This window comes from Moschus berezovskii, chromosome 3 (genome assembly GCF_049115385.1).
Source record: "Moschus berezovskii isolate FMDL1 chromosome 3, NW_MosBer_1.0, whole genome shotgun sequence".
Classification (NCBI taxonomy): Eukaryota; Metazoa; Chordata; class Mammalia; order Artiodactyla; family Moschidae; genus Moschus; species Moschus berezovskii.
Genome location: NC_142462.1, coordinates 59,835,184 through 59,858,417, shown reverse-complemented (window position 1 = coordinate 59,858,417; position 23,234 = coordinate 59,835,184). Strand labels below are relative to the sequence as shown.

Sequence of the window (23,234 nt, the reverse complement as noted above, 5' to 3'; positions counted from 1 at the left end):
AATGAAAAGGAAAAAACAAACTTTCAAAGTTACTCCTTAATGTAAGAAAACCAATAAATGTTTTTTACAAACACATACACACATACCCATATCTTTTCTCAGTTTGCTATTTTATTAAATCAATTCCTTTGTAAAGGTTTTTCCTAGCCTCATTTAGTGATACAGTAATTATTTCTTTACATGTAAATTTAAATTTTGATTTTGTTATTAATTCAGTTTGCTCCTCCTGTTGCAGTCCCCACTAATTGAGGTTTTGCTACTGTTTCTAATAATTTTGCTTAATCTTGCAGACCAGTTTCCTAATTCATCTCAGAATGGGTCATGCAGACAAGTGCAGTATCCTCTGACAGATCTATCCCCCATCTTAACTAGTGGGGACTCTGATATATCCAGTCCATTACTGCAAAATACCGTCCACATCGACCTCAGTGCTCTAAATCCAGAGCTGGTCCAGGCAGTTCAGCACGTAGTCATTGGGCCAAGCAGTCTGATTGTACATTTCAATGAAGTCATAGGAAGAGGTAAGTATTTCCACTCAGCTTTTTGTTAAACACAATTTTCCAGTAAGCATTTTATCTTCTGCCTTTGCAGATTAGGAATTAGACAATGGTGAAAGCAACTGACAGAGCAGTGATAACAAGTGCACTTGATTTCTGTTCTGCAGAAATACAACCCTGCAAATCACATCCATGGGGATTTGCCCCTGTGCATGGAGACAACTTGATAATCTCCCAGACATCTTACTAATGAATCACATTCCTTCCTCACCTTTTTCATGATGACAACTATAATTTCTTGAAAGTGCCTTTTACTTCTGTCTAAAAATCATTCTATTAAATTCTAATATTTTTACTCATATCTCCTTCCAGTCTTTCTTTACCCTGAGAATATTGACTAACTCTATGAAGTCCTGGTTTATAGCAGTTTGTACACTGCTGGACAGCATCAGAAGACAGGGAATTTATAGCCTTCCCTTGATCTGAAGCAGTATACATCATCTCCACAATGCACTCCAATTTCTTATACAAAGAGGAATGAATATTTGTATTAAGCCAGCCAGAGCAGCAATAACAGCTAGCATATACAGTACTGGAGGAAATATTGAGCAGGAAAAGAAACCAACCAGAAGCCAGGAAATGAACTCCACTGTTCCCTTTTTTTCCTAAAAAGCTTTTACCTTTAATACCGAATGGCCTCTGATCCTTTTATTCAGTATGTGCTGCAAGAGATAGCACAGACATCAGCCAGCATGATGCAGAGGAGGCTGAAGGGACAGTTTGCCTTACGTGTTCACTAGGCCTTCCCCTTTTCCTGTGATAGCATCAACACATTCCTCTATCATATACTCCAGATTTTAGTCCTTAGCATGCTCCCCTTCTCAAATAGCAGCCTCACTGTTAACAGACATCTTTCACATCAAAGTAATACATAGTTCTTTTACCAGTCTATAAATCCCAGTAACTACCAGTTTTAGAACGTGTGACTAAACTAATTACGTTCAAATTCTACATATTCTAAAATTAGTATTTTGTATTTTTATCATAAAAGGTGCTAAAATGGCAGTTATCTCTCTTATAAAGTAGTGATATGAATGATTCTGTGACTACTACTGTTTATTTATATGCTTTCCCCGAGAGAATGTGAGCCCTCGAGTGTAGGTTTTATTTATTCATCTCTGCATTACAAGAGGGTAGACTAATGCCCAACACTCACATGCTAGGCACTCAGGGAGTCTTAGCCGTCTGGATGAATTAATTAATGACTTACACAGCTATCAGACATTTGGCACCTTTGGGGAAAATTACTGCCACTGGATGAAAGGCTGCCACTGGGAAAGTGACGTGGCTAAAACCAGAGAGAGCTGGATGAGATGACTCAGAGTGGATTTGCTTCATTCAGGCCATTGTCTTTCAGTTTCTGCCAGCCTGGATTACATATTAACCAGTGACTAATGGGGGAAATCCTTATTCTATAATGCTCATCTTATTTCTAATGGTGACATTTTTATTTCATCTCAGTTTATTGGAATATAGAGAGCTTATTTTATTGTAGTGTTTCATGTGGATAAAACTTTACTTTAATATTTAAAAGATATTTTTTGATCCTTAATAATAATATTCCTTATATGAGGTAGATGTTACTCCTGTTTTCACTGGTTTCACTGTTATTGAATACTTTATTTTCTTAACCTCTAATAACAATTACATCACCTAAATATTTTACCATGTATTAAATAATCATATTGCTTTTTAGGTAAAATATATTACATCTACATATTTTACAAACACACACAAGTAGTGGTACTGTTAGTCAAAAGCATAAGAAACAATGTACTTTTTTGCCATGTGAAACAAAAAAGAAATGAAGATCATGAAGAGCTTAATAAATAATATTAAACAAATAAAACTAATGCAGCACTAACCAGGTTTCCTCTATCACGTAGGACATTTTGGGTGTGTATATCATGGAACTTTGTTGGACAACGATGATAAGAAAATTCACTGTGCTGTGAAATCCTTGAATAGTAAGTTGTATTTTATTTAACAGTGGAGTACACTTCTGTGGTTGCAGACTAATGAACAGTTCATAATAAAATGTTGATTTACACTTTCCCTTGTGGAAAAATCAGTGACTAGCTGTAATGATGTATCTAATCCTGAAATGTTTGATCGAAATTCTTATTGAAATATTTCCTCAGAAATTATCCCTCAGAGCTCTCATAAGTAAGAATGAAAGAGAAATGAGATTCTTGGATGAACCTAAGTATCATTTAAATATGTTTGGCTTACAATATTTGTTTTGCAAGTGACACTTATGGAAACTATTGGAAGCATTTTGGCACATACAGTAGTAATGACTCATTGTACCCAGAGGCATTACTATAATTATTTCTTTAACCACAACTTCCATCAAAAAGATAAAAAATGAAATAAGTCAAACAAGAGAAAACAGGAGAAAATTGAAAAATTATAAATGTGGTAATACCTCATTTATCCACATTTTTGATGAATGAGATAATCCATTAATTAAATGAACTTCCTTAGCAAGTGATACTTACCCCCTTTTAATGCTAGAATATATATATTTTTTGGTATTATTTACTATTGAGAAAAATCTGCTTAAAATGGAATGCATACTCTTTTTAAGAAGCAAGGAATGCTAGAGTTACTCAGTTTTCCTGGGTCTTTCCCATGTATATGTGTTATTAAACTTTGTTTGAAATTTTTTCCTGTTTAAAAAAAGAAATATGGAATGCTTCCAAACATAAACTAAGACTTTATTAATGACCCAGAGCCATAATTATGGCATGAATTACTATCTTGTACAACCCACCATACTCCTCATAATAGAATTTGCCTGGCTTCACCTTTGCTGAGAGGTCTCACATGTCAAGTCAACATGCTTGCCTTTTCTTCCCCCATTTCTAAGTTTCTGCTCATAGTTAGAGGCAGCCTAAAAAAATGTTAACAAGATATATTACAAATTTATATTGGAATTAATGTTTCCAATGCATGTGTGAAAGGTTTTCCTTCAAGATATGTTATCAACAGAAATATTTCGGCCTTTTTGAACATAAATCTGCATGCTGAGTAGTGTTCTGTATGGTTCATTTTGTTGGAAGTCTAACCACAAGATAATTTAAGCAACAATTTATATGAACTCTAACTACAAACTGTGATGGATTAAGTGTAACTGTCAATAAATTTGCCTCAGTAAAGAACACTACTGCCAGTTGTAGTAAGAAGTCCTAATGCCAAGAAATCTTTCTCTGTCCCTGGTGTATGTTGATCTCTATTTGGTCCAGATGGATGTCCAGGTCTTGGAATGCACTGCATTTGTAAAAGAGTATCATCACTGGCACTAATACTAATCAGATTAATAAAGATTGCTAACTCTTCATTAGTGCTGACTAATATCAGGCCCTTGGGATCTCTGTTTGGAAACTATTATAACAAAAGAGTCTACTTAGATAGCATAGGCAGTGTTTAGTCTTCAAATCCTTCTATTCCAGGGAAAACTATGGCCTGCTGCCTGTTTTTATAAACAGTTTATCAAGACTCAGCCACTATTAGCAGCCACTAGTAGCTGCTTTTGCAGTACAGTGGCAAGAGTTATGTATTTGCAACAGAGACCGTGTGGCTTACAAAGCCAAAAATATTTACTGTCTTGTCCTTTACAGAAAAGTTTGCCAGCCCATGCCCTAGACAGTCGCTACAGAAATGGACTGGCCTGCTTCCCTCTCCTTTTTCTGTGTGAGACAGACTATGGTTCTACATGAGACAAACTGATTGCTAGACTCTTTCAAAACCAAGGGCAGGTGGTGACTCAAAAGTACAGCACAGGTGACATCATTCACTCAGTTGTATTCTAAAAAAACACTCTGAGGATGAGGCATCAGGGCAAGATATAGTCCAATGGTTTTATATTCTGTGCTGTCTCTCCCTGAACCTGATGAAGTAATCATTGTCCCTGTAATGAAGTTAATGTCTCCACTGCTGGCTTTCTCAGGAATCACTGACATAGGAGAAGTTTCCCAATTTCTGACTGAGGGAATCATCATGAAAGATTTTAGTCATCCCAATGTTCTCTCGCTTTTGGGAATCTGCCTTCGAAGTGAGGGGTCTCCACTGGTGGTCCTACCATACATGAAACACGGGGATCTTCGAAATTTCATTAGAAATGAGACTCATGTAAGTATATTGCCAAGCTTACTAACTCGTGAACTAGCTGTAAGCCAGCCAGCCTTCCAAAATATGCTATTTTGAACCTTTTTAAAATTTTCAGCCAAAGAAACCCATGTGAAACGTTGACACCGTTCAAATGCACAGAGGCCCATTCAGTTCTCTGGTTTCTCAAAATCCTCTGTCCTAGTGGGAAGACAGTGATATGTAGAAGGGTTTCCGGGGAAAGTGATTCTTACCTGCCCCGCAGGCAGCCTTGCTCTGCCATCCCCCGGACAGGTACACATCTTTCAATGCCTACTATACACCACAAAAGCACTACACAGGAGACAGAGAGCCAGAATGAGCCTCAGCCCAAAGGGAGTTTTAACCTTAGAAGGAAATACATTGAAAATTAATTATGAATGAATCTCACTATTCTTCAAAGTTGCTGCCCACTCTTCCACCTCAGGACCTTTGCACTTCCTAGTCTCTCCACCGAGACTACTCTTCTCCAAATTATCCACATATCTCACTTTGTTTTTCAGCTTTCTGCCCTAATGTCATCTTCAAAATAAAGCTTCCCCGACTTGTCTAAAATTGCAGCTGACCACTACACTCTCATGCCTTCTTTCTTTCTCGTGTCCCCTGCTTTGTTTTTATCCATCACACCCTCATATGGTACACTAGGCCTGAATTGTCCAAAACTGTGGCCATAAGCCACACGTGAAATGTGACTAGTGTAAATTGAGATTTGCTGTAAAAACATCCCACATTTTTAATATTTAGTATAAAAAAAGAAGGTAAAATATATCATCAGTAATTGTTTATATTGATTACATGTTAAAATGATATTATTTTGGATATGTGGATTAAAAAACATACTGTGAAAATAATTTTTGCTTATTTGGCACCCCACTCCAGTACTCTTGCCTGGAAAATCCCATGGACGGAGGAGCCTGGTAGGCTGCAGTCCATGGGGTCGCTAAGAGTTGGACACAACTGAGCGACTTCACTTTCACTTTTCACTTTGATGCATTGGAGAAGGAAATGGCAACCCACTTCAGTGTTCTTGCCTGGAGAATCCCAGGGACGGGGGAGCCTGGTGTCTGCCGTCTATGGGGCCGCACAGAGTCGGACACGACTGAAGCGACTTAGCAGTAGCAGAAAAATTTTAACTACATATGTGGCTTGTCTCATATTTCTATTGAACAGTACTCTACTAGGTAATAAATAAATGATAGCTGTGTATATGTGTATATGTGTGTATATACACACACACACACATATCTTATTAGAGCACAAGCACATGAGGGTAGGTAATTTTGTGTGTATTTTGTTCACTACTGTAGCTCCAACACCTAAAATAGAGTTAAGTGCATAGACTCTTAGGAGATATCTGCTGAATGAATGAGTTCACGGTTACAAAAGAGGTTCTTAGATGTTTCCAAATGACAGTTTTGTTAGGGACGTTTATGCTAGTTCCAAAAAGGCTGAGCAAGCAATGGCTAGACAAGGAGTAGGAGGGAAGAAGAAGTCTCCAGAACTGAAGTCACAGATGGCCCCAGGCTGCTTTTTGGCTTCTGTGAACAGACCTCTTTAGACGTTATGGAGTAGCTTTACTCTTGATCAAAAAAACTTCATAAACATGGGATCAGATTCTTAGAGAAATGATTTCTAGGATAGTAAAGAAATATTTTGCATTCAGTCAAAAGAGAATACTCTCTTGCTCTGAATTTTTGCAAATAAGGTGAATTTACCTTACAAAATACCATTGCCTTTCTAGTCCAAGGAGTCTGTACTTATTACAACCACTAACAGATATATCTTAAAAAGAGGCCGAAAATATAGGAAATGGCCTCTCTACATGCTGGGTGCATTAAGGGGAGCTGTAGTCCTCCTTACAGGGTCCCCACTGGCTGCCTCGTTAGCTCACAAACTCCACTGTGGCTGCTGAAGAAGAGTTATCCTGTTCCTGATGACCAGGCACCTCAGTGACATCTGGGTGACTTCAGATACAGTTCTTATAGTTACTAAAGCCATTATGCTGTCCATCCAAGTTTGTGTGTTGAACATATGGAGAATGAGATCTGTTTTCTGTGTGGGTTCAGGCCACTGTTGCTTCAGTACCAGTAGAAGGGCCTCTAATATGATTGATTTCACTACAGCATAAGCTTTGGAGTCTTAACAGATATAGGCTAAAATCCTAACTCCACAACTTACCATCTGAGAGGTTTAGAGTGATTTATTTCTCTCAAAGCTTGTATTAACCATGTATTTCTGGAGACCTGCCGACCCTGGAAGGACTGCTTTACCCACTTCCCACAGGACTGGCAAATTCCCAGAGGTATTAAACAGCTCACTTTCAGAGAGCATGCCTTTCATCACTAAACCAACTACTCCAGAGCCCATACCCCAACCACCTCCTTTAAAGGGTGCCAACACCCTGGGCCACCATCTACCTGCCTTCATCACTTCAAGACCAGGTACCAGACTTCTAGGGACAGTCCTTACACCCCAGAGCCCACTGAAAGTATTCAAACTAGCTGATTCTAAGCTGCTTCCTCTGCCGCACCCATTCCTTCCCACAGAAATCACCATAAAGGCTCTTGCCTATGTTTTCCCCTTGTTTCCTCCGCCTCCTAACCAACACTGGTGCTGCCCTGTGTGGCCTTGCATGACATGCCATGCCTCCTCCTCTTGGGAATTGTGAGTAAGTCTTTTTGATGGCCTTTGTTCCCATCTGCTGGCTGTACCATACCTGAATAATAATAAACTCCACATTTTAAAACAACTCCAGTTCCCCATCTGGAAAATGGACAGAAGTGAGGGTATAAGGATTAGCCAAAATTTATAAAAAACCTCTAAGATGGTATTTTGCAAATAACAGATACTAAGTAAATGATGATTATTAACAGGAAGCAAGTTATTATTTGAAATAGGTAATTCTTTGCTGTTGATAAGAAATTGATAAGGTAATTCTTATCAATATTTCAGAATTCTAAGACCATAGCTAGAACAGTAAATGCTTATTAGTTTATGGGTTTCCAACTCTCTTTGATTACAGAACCCGACTGTAAAAGATCTTATTGGCTTTGGTCTTCAAGTAGCCAAAGGCATGGAATATCTTGCAAGCAAAAAGTTTGTCCACAGAGACTTGGCTGCAAGAAACTGTATGTAAGTATAAGAATTTCTGTGCCTGCAGTCCAAGTTAAGTGACAGGGAGGAATCTGTTTCCCACTCTTCAAGGCTAGTGAGGATGTTTTTTCTTCTCGTGTAAAAGTCCTTTATTTTCGTCACAGTTCTAAATCGATATGTAAGCACTGGGTATGTAGGTGGAGCTTTCAGGCTTTATCAAACAGAATTTAAAAGGAATTCTCCAGAGGGGGGTCTTAAACAGCTGTTGTGCCCTCTAGCTTTTCTTTTTCCTTCCCACCCATAGCCCCCAGTGTTGTGGTTTCACACTGCATTACTGTTTGGAAGGGACAATTCGATCTGCAGCATTTTACAGTGAAACAGAGAGGGGCTGGTAACACAAACACCAACATATTGTAACTTCCCAAGAGTGGATTTGAAGTCAGCCTGCAGAAACCCTACCAAAAATGGTATTTGAGAATGAATATACAAAGAGGTTTATTTGTGTCTGGCTGCCTGGGCTGTATAATACAACAGTCAACAGTTTGTAATTGATTCAGTGCTTTCCCTTCCATAGCACTGATTCATGACTTATGGTATGTGTGAATGAAAGAACTGTGTTATTAATTTCCTACCTTAGTTTTGGTCAATGTGGCAACATAAAAGCCAGCTTAAACAAAGGATACATAGTCTCAGATAGAAGAATTGATTTTCCTGGAACCTTGCTGTTTTCCTAGACGCTTTACTATGTATCCATTTTCTCTATTACCTCACTGGTGGAAGAGTTGTATGTACTAGCCTACCCCTTTGAGAAGGAAAAAATAAAATAACAATCCCCTGTCATATCTCCCCCATAAAACTAAGTATTACTAATAAGTTGACAAGTGGTAATTACTGATTGCTTTGGGTAGTCAGTTGGCATACCCGATTTAGCAACCAAAGAAAGCTGGGAGGGTGGCCAATTTTACTACTTCTCCAGATCTACATTAAAGCAAAAAAGATTTCTTACGCCACATCATTCACCATCTCTTCCCTTGGCCTGCTGAATTTGAAATGTAAATGTCAAGCATTTTTATTCAAGGATTCCATTGTGATTTAGCGCTAGTCAATACAGGCCAGATGAAGCCCTTCCTGCAGAAATTATGGATTTCAAATACTGAAGCTGCTTGTTCTAATCAATAGAGATTCAGAATCACTATAAATTATTCTCTTTTAGCCACTGGTAATAATTTTTGTTTTTTCTGTAGGCTGGATGAAAAATTCACCGTCAAGGTTGCTGATTTTGGTCTTGCCAGAGACGTGTATGATAAGGAATACTATAGTGTACACAACAAAACAGGTGCAAAACTGCCAGTGAAATGGATGGCCTTAGAAAGCCTGCAGACTCAGAAATTTACCACCAAGTCAGATGTGGTAATGTATTCATCACCTCAGCCTCCTCTTTACTTTCATATCCAACTTTTTTAGTAATTTTATGGGAACTTAATTTTTAAAAAATTCTTCAACACCATAATTTCAGCTTTTTTTAATAAGTAAAAACGGGCTTGATTGTCTAACAGATACCCATACCATGACCTCATAAATTCATTCATTTATTCAAAAAATGTTTGAATAAATGTCCAGCAGAACAGCATGTTAGGTCCTTGGGAACCGGGTGTAAGCCCTGCCCTCCAGGAGCTTTGTTCAGCAGGAGAGGGAAGCCATGTTCATCTCTAACTCACACAAAGTAGACTGGGATTAGTCTAGTCACTCATAGCTCAAGGGCAGAAAAATTCTACCTAGAGAAACCTGGAAGCTCTCCCTGAGGCCTATCTAGCGGTGAAGACATTATCCCTTTGCCTAGCCCTCCTTTATCTGCAAAGGTCATCCTCCTGTCACAGAACAAGCATCTGAGGGCGTGCAGAAGAGCTCTGAGGGTGGGGAAGACACTCACCTGGGTCCCTGGATCTACCACACTGCCCTTTCACCTGGTGGAGAAGGTGATTCTTGAAATGGTCTTTAAAGTAAGGATGATGGAATGGACAGTGAAATAAAAAATGCCAGTCCAGGTGAGATAAAGGGGCAGGAAAGTATACACTTCTTCTTCTTTAAAGAAGTATACACTTCTTTAAAGTTCTAAGCAAACAGTAAGCAGTGGTGGTTTGGCAAAAATAGAAGGCACAGAGGGAAGTTATGAGAATAAATTGAGAAAAATATTTTCATAGTAGATCATAGAGATCCTTGGAAAGCAAACTAGGCAGTCTGGAATTTATTCTCTGGCCACGTGGAAACATTAAAATGTAATCAGATTATACTATAGCCTTTCTTCGTTCTGCAAAATGTTTTGAGAGGAGTAGTCACAGGAAGACAAAGTGAGGGGTAGAATATGAAATAACATCAGTTCAGTTCAGTCGCTCAGTCGTGTCCGACTCTTTGCGACCCCATGAATCACAGCACACCAGGCCTCCCTGTCCATCACCAACTCCCGGAGTTCACTCAGACTCATGTCCATCGAGTCGGTGATGCCATCCAGCCATCTCATTCTCTGTTGTCCCCTTCTCCTCCTGCCCCCAATCCCTCCCAGCATCAGAGTCTTTTCCAGGGAGTCAATTCTTCGCATGAGGTGGCCAAAGTATTGGAGCTTCAGCTTTAGCATCAGTCCTTCCAATGAACACCCAGGACTGATCTCCTTTAGAATGGACTGGTTGGATCTCCTTGAAGTACAAGGGACTCTCAAGAGTCTTCTCCAGCACCACAGTTCAAAAGCATCAATTCTTCGGCGCTCAGTTTTCTTCACAGTCCAACTCTCATATCCATACATGACCACTGGAAAAACCATAGCCTTGACTAGACAGAACATAGATACTGTATAAACGAAAAGATGGAAGAGAAGGCATCTCAGAGGTAGAAACAGCAGTATTTAGCAAGAAATTGATGAAAGTCATAGCTGAGCGAAGTTATATACTGGTGCAATTACAGTTATGTGAGATAGAGGTGCAAAAGCCAATTTAAGAGGAAAAATATCAATCGTGCCTTGCACAGGCCGAGTTTGACTTGGGAGTAGGACATACAAGCAAAGGTGTCTTTCATGCAACTGGAAGTGTGGATCTGCAGCTTGTACAAATACTTTGCTTGTCTTAATCAACTCGGGCTGCCATAACAAAACACCATACGCTGGGTGGCTTACACAGCAGACATTTACTTTTCACAGTTCTAGTGGCTGAAAGTGGGAAATGGGGATTCCAGTGAGGTCAAATTCTGGTGAGGCAAACATATGGTCACCTTCTCACTATGCCTTATGCTGGGGAAAGAACAAGAGTAAGCTCTCTGGGTCTCTTCTTGTAAGGGCACTAATCCCATCCTCATGACCTCGTATAAACCTAATTTTCTCCCAAAGGCTCCCCCTCTAAATACCATCACAATGGGAGTTAGAGCTTCAACATAGGAATTTTGAAAAGGATAGTGCACAATTCAGTCCATAGCAGAGGTCAAGGCTGGAAATAGGCTTTTGAGACTCCAATACAATTATTCAGAGGAATCTACACACATGGCATGAAGTTGAAAAGCAGAGAGGTGGGAGACCCAGAGGGAGAGAAAGTGTCAAGAAGAATTGGGGTATGGTCAGCAGAGGCTCCTGCTACTCAGAGCACAGGAAGGGTCTTGGAACCTGAATGATTTGGTCTAGAGTGTGCGGAGGAGCCTGGGTGTAGAATGCAATATTCTACTTCCTTTTCATAAGTCAAGAGGACTATGATATGTGGAGGTAGGGAAACAGTAATGTCTCAGTCCTTGAGGATAACAACCAAAAACAAGAAAAGCGTTAACTGGTGACATCGGCAAACAAGGTGGGAAGAAAGCAGCATTAATGGAGGACATAGAGCGCAAAAGAGAAAGGATTGGCAGCATTAAGATATAACAAGGGATGGGGATCTGAGTACGGCTTTGGGAGGTGAGAATCCTCCCTGTGAGTCAGCAAGAGAGAGAGGTGTGGCCTCCATTGGTAAGAGTTTTGAAGACGTTGTGGTCTTTAAGTGAAAGCAGAGTTTCAGTTCCTGAGGAAGTGGAGGAGTCATTAGAGAATAAGCTGAGGGTGACTGAGAGCCTGTTTTCAGTGAACACATATATCACAGGACATGGTGGAGGAATGGGACTTCAGGGTGGATAAGATTGATAAGTGGATATGATAGCCCATGCTAGAGCTTATTTCCTGGATTTTGATCCTGAAAGATTGTGAAAAGGATGAAATAAAAAGGTGCTAGAGAGGGAGGCTGAGAAAACATTAGTGATGGTGACAGGTAAAGGCATCAGGTAAGGAGAATTAACCCATCCTGAAAGCATGTACATTTCATCTAGACTTGACTACCATTAGGAAGGAGAACCAACTCTTAGAACTCAATAAGAAGGCAAAATAACCCATTTTTTAAAAATAGGCAGAAGATTTGAATAGACATTTTACCACGGAGATGTATGAATACCTAGCTCATAAGCACCTGAAAACATATGCCCACACACAGACTTGCTCATGAATGCTCACGGCAGGATTATTCATAACAGTCAAAAACCCAGGAGCAATTTTGATGTCCATCAACTGGCAAATGGGTATATAAAGCGTAGTATATCTGTACAACAGAATAATGCTATTCAGTAATGTGAAAGAACCACTGATGCATGCTACAATGTGGATAAACCTCAAAAACATTTTGTCAGGTGAAAGAAGGCAGACTTAAAATTATTACACATTGAGTAATTCCATTTATGTGAAATTTCTAGAAAGGGGCAAAAAAATTGAGACAGAAAACAGATCAGTGGTTGCTGGGACTGAGGGTGGGAGCAAAGATTGACTACCAAAAGGCATGAGGAAAGTTTCTGGGATGTTGGAATTGATCTAAAACTGAATTATAATGATAGCTGCACTACTATATAAATTTACTAAACATCACTGACTATACACTTAGAGTTGGCAAATTTTATGACATATAAACCATACCTCAGCAAAGTTATTAAGACAAGTCTGATGAAATTTTGGATGCTCAAGGCAAGAGTTGGGATTCTGAGCTTTTTGATAGTCCTGTACCACTCACCACTATCTCCGCAAAAATACACATGCACAGCAAGGAGTTTAGCGCTTCTTGTAAAGCAACTGTCCCTCAGATACTTAGGAAATTTACACAGGCTTCTATAGGTTCAAAGTACTAAGTCTTTCTCCCTCTCATTGAAAGACTCTATACTGTACTGTATAAAGGGTGAACCTGAGTAATCCATACCATGCTGCTTTGACAAACTGTTATTGATTGGATGGTTATTGATGGATTTGTAAATTTGCATAAAGTTTTCATTTCTAGGACAGCAGAATTTTTTGAACGTTGACATGGAACATATCCAAGCACCTGTAATAAACTGTATTATGTTGAGACCTACAGACAAAAACTTGCCTATTTGTAGGAAGGTCTGCTTTCTCACAAATGCCCAGATGCAGTTCAGCTAAAATCTGAATATTCTTGAAACCCTTTCCAACAACTGAAGTGTCTTCTATACGTACAGTTATTCATATTCAGTATTGCATAGTGTTTGTGCTTAGCACAAGTGCTTTCACTAAAGTCAGTACTGACTTCTTTGTTCAGCCAACTGGCTTTCTCATCCTGCTTCATCGTTCTGCTGCATTTAATATCGTCAGCTGTCCTTCTCTTCTTGAAATTTCCTTCTCCTTTGTTTTCAGGGCCACTGTACCATCCTGTTTTCCTCCTGCTTTTAGACTATGTTTTCTTTACCTTGACAGCTTCTCTTTCTTCTCTCACAGCCTACATACAACAGTACCCCAGGATTCCGGTCTTAAGGTGTCAGCCTCTCTCAACAGTTTCAACCGTTCCCATCAACAGTTACCTTTGCATCTCTCTTACTAGATGTTTTCATCAGCAACACAAATTTACTGTGTTCAAAGTTAAGTTCTTCCCTGCCAGCTGTCGATGTCTCACTTCTTTGTTTCTATTAATGGTATCACCATTGTGCAATATACCAATTCTTCATGCTTTCTATTTATGCAGTTCTTTAGGTTTTAAAGGTTGCATCAGTTGTATCACCCAAATCACCACAGCCAGGATATGAAACAGTTCCATCACCCCAGAAAATGTCCTTACACCTCTTGGTGGTGTAACCTGCCCTAAAAAACCTGGAAACCACTGGTCCATTTTCTCTCTGTAGTTTTAGCTTTTCTAGAATGTCCTATAAATGGAATCATACAGTAAATAGCCTTTGAGTCTGTCTCCTTCACATAGCATAATGCATTTGAGAGGATCTGTAGTATCGATATATCCACAGTTATTCATTTTTTATTATGATAAAAAACATAAAGTTGACCATCTTAACCATTGAGTGTATCGTACAGTACAGTTGACTATGTGCACAGTACTATGCAACTGATTTCTAGAACTTGCAAAACTGAAACTCTATCCACTGAACAACTCCCCATTTCTCCCTCCCCCAGCATCTCTGGCAACCGCCATTCTACTTTCTAAGAGTTTGACTACTTTAGATACCTCATTATAAGTGAAATCATATAGTATTTGTCTTTTTGTAACTGGTTTATTTCACATAAGTAGGCTTGCTGGATCATATGTATTTTATTTTCTAGTGTTTTTAAATTGGGTTATTTTTTATTTTATTGTTAAGAGTTCATTATGTATTCTGGTTATAGGTACGTGTTATCAGATATGTGTTCTTACAAATCATACTTTTTAGTCTGTGGCTTGCCTTTTTAATTGTATCTTTCAAAGAGCAGAAGTTTTCAGTTTTATTGAAAAGATTATCAACCTACCAGTTGCTAAGTTTTATCAATTAATCCATTTTTAAATCAGTTATGCTTTTTTATAAAGGTATCTGTTTACTTTTTTAATTTATTTTTTTATTGAAGGATAATTGCTTTTTTGAATGCTCAAATTTGGCTATATCTATTCTTTGATTCAGAGAAGGTAATGGCACCCCACTCCATACTCTTGCCTGGAAAATCCCATGGACGGAGGAGCCTGGTGGGCTGCAGTCCATGGGGTCGCTAAGAATCGGATATGACTGAGGGACTTCACTTTCACTTTTCACTTTGATGCATTGGAGAAGGAAATGGCAACCCACTCCAGTGTTCTTGCCTGGAGAATCCCAGGGACAGCGGAGCCTGGTGGGCTGCCATCTATGGGGTCGCACAGAGTCGGACACGACTGAAGCAAGTTAGCAGCAGTAGCAGTATTCTTTGATTGCTGCAGCAATGTGCCTATCACTTTTTATAGCTTATAACAGTCTCTTACCTCTAATAACTGCTTTCAGCTTTGTCTTTGATAAAATTTGGCAGAGATTCTTCAGATGAGCTCACTGCTGGTGCTCAGATATTCAGAAAGCCTTGATCATTCACACAATAAGCATGAATGACTGCTCTCCTGTCTTGAAACTAAAACTGACTTACTTCCATCATTTTTAATGCACAGGCATCGTACACCTCCCCCACCCCTTTGTCTCTCTCTCTCTCTCCTTCTCTATCCCTCCCTCCCATGCCCCACCCCCAGCCTCTCTCTTCTTGGTCAGTATCATTCTCTTCCTTCACTTACCCACCCCCTACCACCCAGTCAGTCCAAGCTGTTAAGGGGAGTTTGGAATGCAGACTGTTCATGAAACTGCCTCCCTCTCACGTCTTCTGTCCCACGATTTCTCCAGTCCTCCTCTGATACCAGTTGTCTAAGTCCTACAATTCCTTGGGTTTCCCTGGTGGCTCAGCTGGTAAGGAATCCACCTACAATGTGGGAGACCTGGGTTCAATCCCTGGGTTGGGAAGATCCCCTAGGGAAGGGAAAGGCTACCCAGTCCAGTATTCTGGCCTGGAGATTTCCATGGACTGTGTAGTGCACAGGGTCCCAAAGAGTCAAATACAACTGAGCGACTTTCACTATAATTCCTTATGGGACTAAATTTATCCAACTCTTCCCCCTTATTTTTCCAAATTTGCCTCCAGACCTCCTATAACCTAGGCTGTCAATTAGGGAGACCTGATCACTCACTAGTAATCAGCCTGTCAGAACTTTGGTTCCTCACTCTTGAAACCTCTACAAAACTGAATACATTACAGACTTATTATAAGGATTAAATAAGACAATATTTTTTAAAGGGCTTGATGCCCACCCATGCCAAGCTCATTTGATGACATGTGCTCTCTCCCATCACTCTAATTCTGGAGAGCAAATTAGAAAGTTTGCTCTCCCAGCAGAGTTCAGTCTCTCCTGGGAGAGAGAGAGTTCAGTCTCATAGGATTCCTTGTTGCCAGTATTCAGTAGCAGCCCTCACCTGCCCCATTCAAAAGTGTCCTAACTGGTCTCCATATTGTGGATGAGCTTCCCCTGTTTGTTTAAAGCAGTGTTTACAGATGCAATCTCCTGGAGCTCAACCCTAGTCACGTCCCATTGATTTCAGTTTAACCCATGATTAACATTCAGAAACACAGTCCCCTTTCAACCTTATTCAAAACACGGTCCCCTTTCAACCTTATCTGTCCTTCATCCCTTCGTCTGCTTCACACATCAAGCAGAGTGACCTGTTGTCCTTATGGTTCAAAAAAACACGTTTGAGTGTCTTGCCCTTTACCCGTGGGCCCACTGCCTTCATCCAGAATACTCTTTTCTGCCCTCACAGTACGTGTATCTACAGGACAAACTCTCGCTGTTCCTCAGGACCCGCTCTACTGTCACTTTCTTCCTGAAGCCTCTCTTAGTTACCCCACTATTATCCCTTTGCCTTTTCACAACATCTGTACCTCTTTTGTGTAATTTTTCTGTATTGTAGTTATTAGATCTTATTGTTCTACATGACAGTTAATTGCATAACTAATTGCATAATTCTCTTAACCCTGTTAAATCAGCCTCAGGGCCTGTCTAGTAACTTGGACCTACCTGGAGGAGCTGACTGTGGCTCAGATCATGAACTCCTTATTGCCAAATTCAGACTGAAATTGAAGAAAGTAGGGAAAACCACTAGACCATTCAGATATGACCTCAATCAAATCCCTTATGATTATGCAGTGGAAGTGAGAAATAGATTTAAGGGACTAGATCTGATTGATAGAGTGCCTGATGAACTCTGGACGGAGGTTCGTGACATTGTACAGGAGACAGGGACCAAGACCATCCCCATGGAAAAGAAATGCAAAAGAGCGAAATGGCTGTCTGAGGAGGCCTTACAAATAGCTGTAAAAAGAAGAGAGGCGAAAAGCAAAGGAGAAAAGGAAAGATATAAGCATCTGAATGCAGAGTTCCAAAGAATAGCAAGGAGAGATAAGAAAGCCTTCCTCAGTGATCAATGCAAAGAAATAGAGGAAAACAACAGAATAGGAAAAACAAGAGATCTCTTCAAGAAAATTAGAGATTCTAAGGGAACATTTCATGCAAAGATGGGCTCGATAAAGGACAGAAATGGTATGGACCTAACAGAAGCAGAAGATATTAAGAAGAGGTGGCAGGAATACACAGAAGAACTGTACAAAAAAGATCTTCACGACCAAGATAGTCACGATAATGTGATCACTGACCTAGAGCCAGACATCTTGGAATGTGAAGTCAAGTGGGCCTTAGAAAGCATCACTACGAACAAAGCTAGTGGAGGTGATGGAATTCCAGTTGAGCTATTTCAAGTCTTGAAAGATGATGCTGTGAAAGTGCTGCACTCAATATGCCAGCAGATTTGGAAAACTCAGCAGTGGCCACAGGACTGGAAGAGGTCAGTCTTCATTCCAATCCCATAGAAAGGCAATGCCAAAGAATGCTCAAACTACCGCACAATTGCACTCATCTCACACGCTAGTAAAGTCATGCTCAAAATTCTCCAAGCCAGGCTTCAGCAGTATGTAAACCGTGAACTCCCAGATGTTCAAGCAGGTTTTAGAAAAGGCAGAGGCACCAGAGATCAAATTGCCAACATCCGCTGGATCATGGAGAAAGCAAGAGAGTTTCAGAAAAACATCTATTTCTGCTTCATTGACTATGCCAAAGCCTTTGACTGTGTGGATCACAATAAACTGTGGAACATTCTGAAAGAGATGGGAATCCCAGACCACCTGACCTGCCTCTTGAGAAACCTGTATGCAGGTCAGGAAGCAACAGTTAGAACTGGACATGGAACAACAGACTGGTTCCAAATAGGAAAAGGTGTACGTCAAGGTTGTATATTGTCACCTTGCTTATTTAACTTATATGCAGAGTACATCATGAGGAACGCTGGGCTGGAAGAAGCACAAGCTGGAATCAAGATTGCTGGGAGAAATATCAATAACCTCAGATATGCAGATGACACTACCCTTATGGCAGAAAGTGAAGAGGAACTCAAAAGCCTCTTGATGAAAGTGAAAGAGGAGAGTGAAAAGGTTGGCTTGAAACTCAACATTCAGAAAACAAAGATCATGGCATCTGGTCCCATCACTTCATGGGAAATAGATGGAAAAACAGTGGAAACAGTGTCAGACTTTGTTTTTTTGGGCTCCAAAATCACTGCAGATGCTGATTGCAGCCATGAAATTAAAAGACGCTTACTCCTTGGAAGGAAAGTTATGACCAACCTTGATAGTATATTGAAAAGCAGAGACATTACTTTGCCGACCAAGGTCCGTCTAGTCAAGGCTATGGTTTTTCCCGTGGTCATGTATGGATGTGAGAGTTGGACTGTGAAGAAAGCTGATCGCCGAAGAATCGATGCTTTTGAACTGTGGTGTTGGAGAAGACTCTTGAGAGTCCCTTATACTGCAAGGAGATCCAACCAGTCCATTCTAAAGGAGATCAATCCTGGATGTTCATTGGAGGGACTGATGCTGAAGCTGAAACTCCAATACTTTGGCCACCTCATGAGACGAGTTGACTCACTGGAAAAGACTCTGATGCTGGGAAAGGTTGGGGGCGGGAGGAGAAGGGGACGACGGAGAATGAGATGGCTGGATGGCATCACCAACTCTGTGGACATGAGTTTGGGTGTACTCCGGGAGTTGGTGATGGACAGGGAGGCCTGGCGTGCTGTGATTCATGGGGTCGCGGAGAGTCGGACACGACTGAGCGACTGAACTGAACTGAACTGAACTGTGCATCATCAAAGGTCAGTGTGTGCTAGTCCAACTCTTTGTGACCCTATGGACTGTAGCCCGCCAGGCTACTCTGTCCATGGGATTCTCCAGGCAAGAATAATGGAGTGGGTTGCCATTTCCTTCTCCAGGGGATCTTCCCAACGCAGGGATTGAAACTGCATCTGTCTCCTGCATGGCAGGCCAGTTCTTTACCTAGTGCCACACCACGTGGGAAGCCCTCAAGTGTCAATAGATATTTGTTAAATTGATTTAAATTCTAATGCAAATTCTGGGACTTAACACAGCGGTGTCATCAGAAGTGACTCAGAAGATTTTGAGGCTTTGAAAACTTTGAAAGGCTGCAGAAGACAGCAAATTTATCTAATATCCTGCTCCGCCTCCCCCCACCCACCCACCCAAGGAGTTTGTTTTCTCTATTTGGATCAAGGAAGTCAGTGGCCTTAAAGCATTCTTGAACTTGGGCGAAAGGAAAAAGTCATTCATGGAGATTTGTATCAGCAACTGCAATGTCTGCCTGCTTGCTTCCTTTCAGAAACACGTGCTTTAGTCTCCTTGCTGAGTTATGAGCTACACTTGCATCTCAGTTTTATGTTTTCCTGCTCTTCATGTCTGGGCTGTATTCTCTTTCCCCTCCATGCTGCTTTTTCCTCAGGGCCTCATTTCTGCCCCCATGTGCTGCTATGTGCAAGTGTCTTGGAAGTGTCGTGAGAGAACTGATTTCCTGGGTCCTCTGCCCGGGGGGTGACCCACACATGTTGACTTACTCTCATTGTGTCATTCTCACCTTGGCACATGTCCAGGGTGAGATAACATGCATGACCTGATCTATTCCAAGGAGAGTGTTCTACATCAAGAAACTGCATATTTAGTGAAGTTTAGTAGACCAAGCAAAACCCAAGAGTCATGAACTCTGAAATGTTTATCCCTGTGGGAATTCAAATTTATTGAGGAATTTTTAGCAAATCAGTCAACCTCTCTGTGTCCTTGTGATCATCCTATAAAGTATTGTTACAGCTGTTTTATATTAATTTCCTCCTATAACTTTTTCAAAATAGAGTTATTTTATTGAAATTCATTTTCATTCAAGAGCCTTGATGCTGAGCAGTCTTATTACTTCTGATTTTTAATATAGATTTTTACTTTTACTGACTTAGACCTTTTAACATTAACTTTTAGATATGGTTACGTTTCTTAAGGAGTGTTTCCATTCATTTGGAAATCCCACAGATTTAAATTTTGGAAGCCTTGTCTTTTTTTTTTTTTTACTAATAGTCTAAAATTGTGATGAAGCCATTGAATAAAGAAGGACAGAAACATGTTAATGCTTTGACTCTATAGGAAAGAACTTGGAAAATGCACTGTGCTAACTACCGATGAAATTGTAATCATTATGTGGACTTCAGGCATCCTTTTTGAAAACTTTACATTTACTTGTAATCTAAATTTTAATTCTGGTTTAAACAAGTCATAAACATTAATTACTAATTGTCTTCAAGGAAAACTTTGCCTAAAACAGCAATACTATAGAATACCAAACCAAGTTTTGTTATGAAGACCTACTGATCACCTTTCGTATTTGTGCGGCCACCCTTTCCTCACCTGGGTTTTCCCTTCCCTTGTTTGACCAGTGGTCCTTTGGCGTGCTCCTCTGGGAACTGATGACAAGAGGAGCACCACCTTATCCTGACGTCAACACTTTTGACATAACAGTTTATTTGTTGCAAGGAAGAAGGCTCCTACAACCTGAATACTGCCCAGATCCCTTGTAAGTAAGAATTCCAGTAGCGTCTTCTGTAGCTCTTATGTTCTTTACTTTTGCAGAAGTACTTGCCTTCAGAGTCCTCACAGCATTGCGTCCTTTCTGAAACAGGTATGAAGTGATGCTGAAATGCTGGCACCCTAAAGCTGAGCTGCGCCCTTCCTTTTCTGAACTGGTCTCCAGGATATCCGCGATATTCTCTACTTTCATTGGGGAGCACTATGTCCATGTGAATGCTACTTACGTGAACGTCAAATGTGTCGCTCCGTATCCTTCTCTGTTGTCATCACAAGATAATGTCAGTGGCGAGGATGATGATGACACATGATGGATGGAGGCACCTGTGCCACCGACTCCCCTTCTGAGAAACGTCACTGAACTGCCTGAACAACAGTCTACCCTTTGTCCAACATTCTTTTCACTGCCTGGCCACTGAAAGGCCACCGGGTATCTTTTACTTTTGCCAAGATTGCACTATTATAGGACCTTATATTGTTATTAAAATGACTGGATTCTACAGAATTTCTCATCTGACAAAGCATCAGAGCAAGCAGCTTGGTCTCGCAACAGCAATCCTGCAGCTGTGATAATGCTTCTGTCACATTCAGGCCAAAACCCAAATGCTGGGTCGAAATTTTTAAAAATCAAGATCCCACTTGATTTCATATGGGGAACTGAAGCAATGCATTTTGAGGGCTTCTTAATGACAGAAAATTCAAAAGAAATGGTAATGTCCCAATAGGGCATGGCAACCCTGGGGCCAAACCACTCATTTAGAATTAAAAATGTTTCAAAGAACTTATGTGTTGTATGAAAAACACATTTTTTTATTACCGATGTTGTCATTTGCCCATTAGGTAAACATTCCCTTTTAAATTTTTGTCTACACATTCCTTTAATTGGAGAACTATCCATAGACAATACAGTCAACATTTCAAAACAGCAGGACATGAAATATGTTTATAAATTTATAGGAATATTTACATATTGTACATAAACAACATTAAGGTTTTCATAAAATAGCTTAGTCGCAGTGAAATATTTGCCATTTTAAAATCAACTGTTTAAGAATGATACTTTTCTAATCTGGATGTGGACATTTAGAAGTTTTGTCTTTTTTTTAATGACAACTCTGAAAATAAAACAAGTAATTTGTGATGACAGTTGTTTTTAAAGGTAACTCAGCATGTTTTTAAAACAAATAACCTCTGACTAAAAGCATTATTGGTTCCAATCATGGCTCATATTTAGAGCCTTGGAAAGAATCAATGGACTGGAAATATCAGCCTCTTTGTCAGGTGGCAGCTTTCCACCCCACAAACAATTGGAAACAACCAAATCAGGGGGAATCCAGTTTTGTATTAGAACATTATGTGTTATTAAGCAAAACATATTTTAGGGAAAAAAATATGTTGATTGAAAGTTCTGACCATTTCACCTGGATGAACAGTTACTCTGGTCAGGACTTTTGTGATATTTTGTTCTGTGGGGTTTTGTGCTTACTACTGTATAATGCATGTGGCACAGGATACTCAAACTGGTTTTGTTGATGTAAACATTTAAAGTATTATATTTTTATAAAAAGGTTTATTTTTAATGATGTGATAAAACTTTTGTTAGGCCACAAAAATACTGCACTGTGAACATTTCAGAAAAGGTATGTCAAACTTGGATTAATAACAGCATGGTTTTAAATGGCTGTGAATAAGTGATAAGGAAATGTACTGACTGCCAGAACTCCCCACCCTCATTACATCACCAGGACTTGAAGCCAAGGGTTAACACAGCAATCTATAAAGAGGGTGTGTTTATAGTAGAGTTGAGCTAAAACCCAATAGTAGAGTTAAGCTCTTCTTGTGAGACAGTGATTACAGCTGAAAATTCTTTGACAGTGGTGGAGCTTACCAGAAGACCCAAGGAATAGTACTGCAGAGATATTCCAATTCAAATATTATTATTTCAGAAGTGTACAGAGTGATACTAATTATAGAATATTGTAAATAATGGATGAGGAAGAAAAAAATCTGCTCTGCAGAAAAAAAACTGTTTCTACTAATGTCAGGAGAATGAATACATCAAGAATAGAGCTTATGGAAACAACTCATCAACAAGACTGCACACCTGTATATATGCTTGAAAAAGCTACAATGTGAATTTCATGTTTGCTATTTATAAACGTGTCCTTAGGTTAATATGTCTGGACAGACTATGGGAGTTAAGTGATTCTTCTAAGAATTAGATACTTGTCACTGCCTATACCTGCAGTTGAGCTGAATGGTACTTTGTATGTTAATAGTTGTTGTTCTGATAAATCATACAATTAAAGTGATGTATCGTCTTGTATACTGAAAGTTGGTTATTGCTAGTCATGCTTGATTACCTGTCCATTTACATAAGGACAGGGGAAGCCTAAGATTGATTTCACCCGGCTACATCAAGTCATTCATTAGAAGAGTGTTGTTAGTCAAGTTAATGCATCCGTACCTAAAAGAATTTTCTTCCCTGAGTTTCAGGAAATCTCTGCCTTTGTAAACAGTGTTTCCCCTGACCTGCTGCATTTCCTAGCATTTCCCTAACAGTCTTTCAGCTGCCAGAGCACTTGGCC

At 39.9% G+C, this 23,234-nt stretch overlaps 1 protein-coding gene across 3 annotated transcripts in view; it reads left to right on the top strand.

Moving 5' to 3' along the window:
- MET (MET proto-oncogene, receptor tyrosine kinase) overlaps positions 1–22,972 on the top strand; it is a 124,197-nt gene extending 101,225 nt beyond the window's left edge. For all 3 annotated transcript variants that reach the window (XM_055420820.2, XM_055420818.2, XM_055420819.2), the window contains 7 exons: positions 291–521; positions 2,444–2,524; positions 4,510–4,691; positions 7,729–7,838; positions 9,044–9,209; positions 20,499–20,635; positions 20,741–22,972. In XM_055420820.2, coding sequence (XP_055276795.1) covers positions 291–521; positions 2,444–2,524; positions 4,510–4,691; positions 7,729–7,838; positions 9,044–9,209; positions 20,499–20,635; positions 20,741–20,957 — 1,124 coding nt within the window. In that variant the 3' untranslated portion in view covers positions 20,958–22,972. The remainder of the gene's footprint in view (positions 1–290; positions 522–2,443; positions 2,525–4,509; positions 4,692–7,728; positions 7,839–9,043; positions 9,210–20,498; positions 20,636–20,740) is intronic.
- The last annotated feature ends 262 nt before the right edge of the window (positions 22,973–23,234 follow it).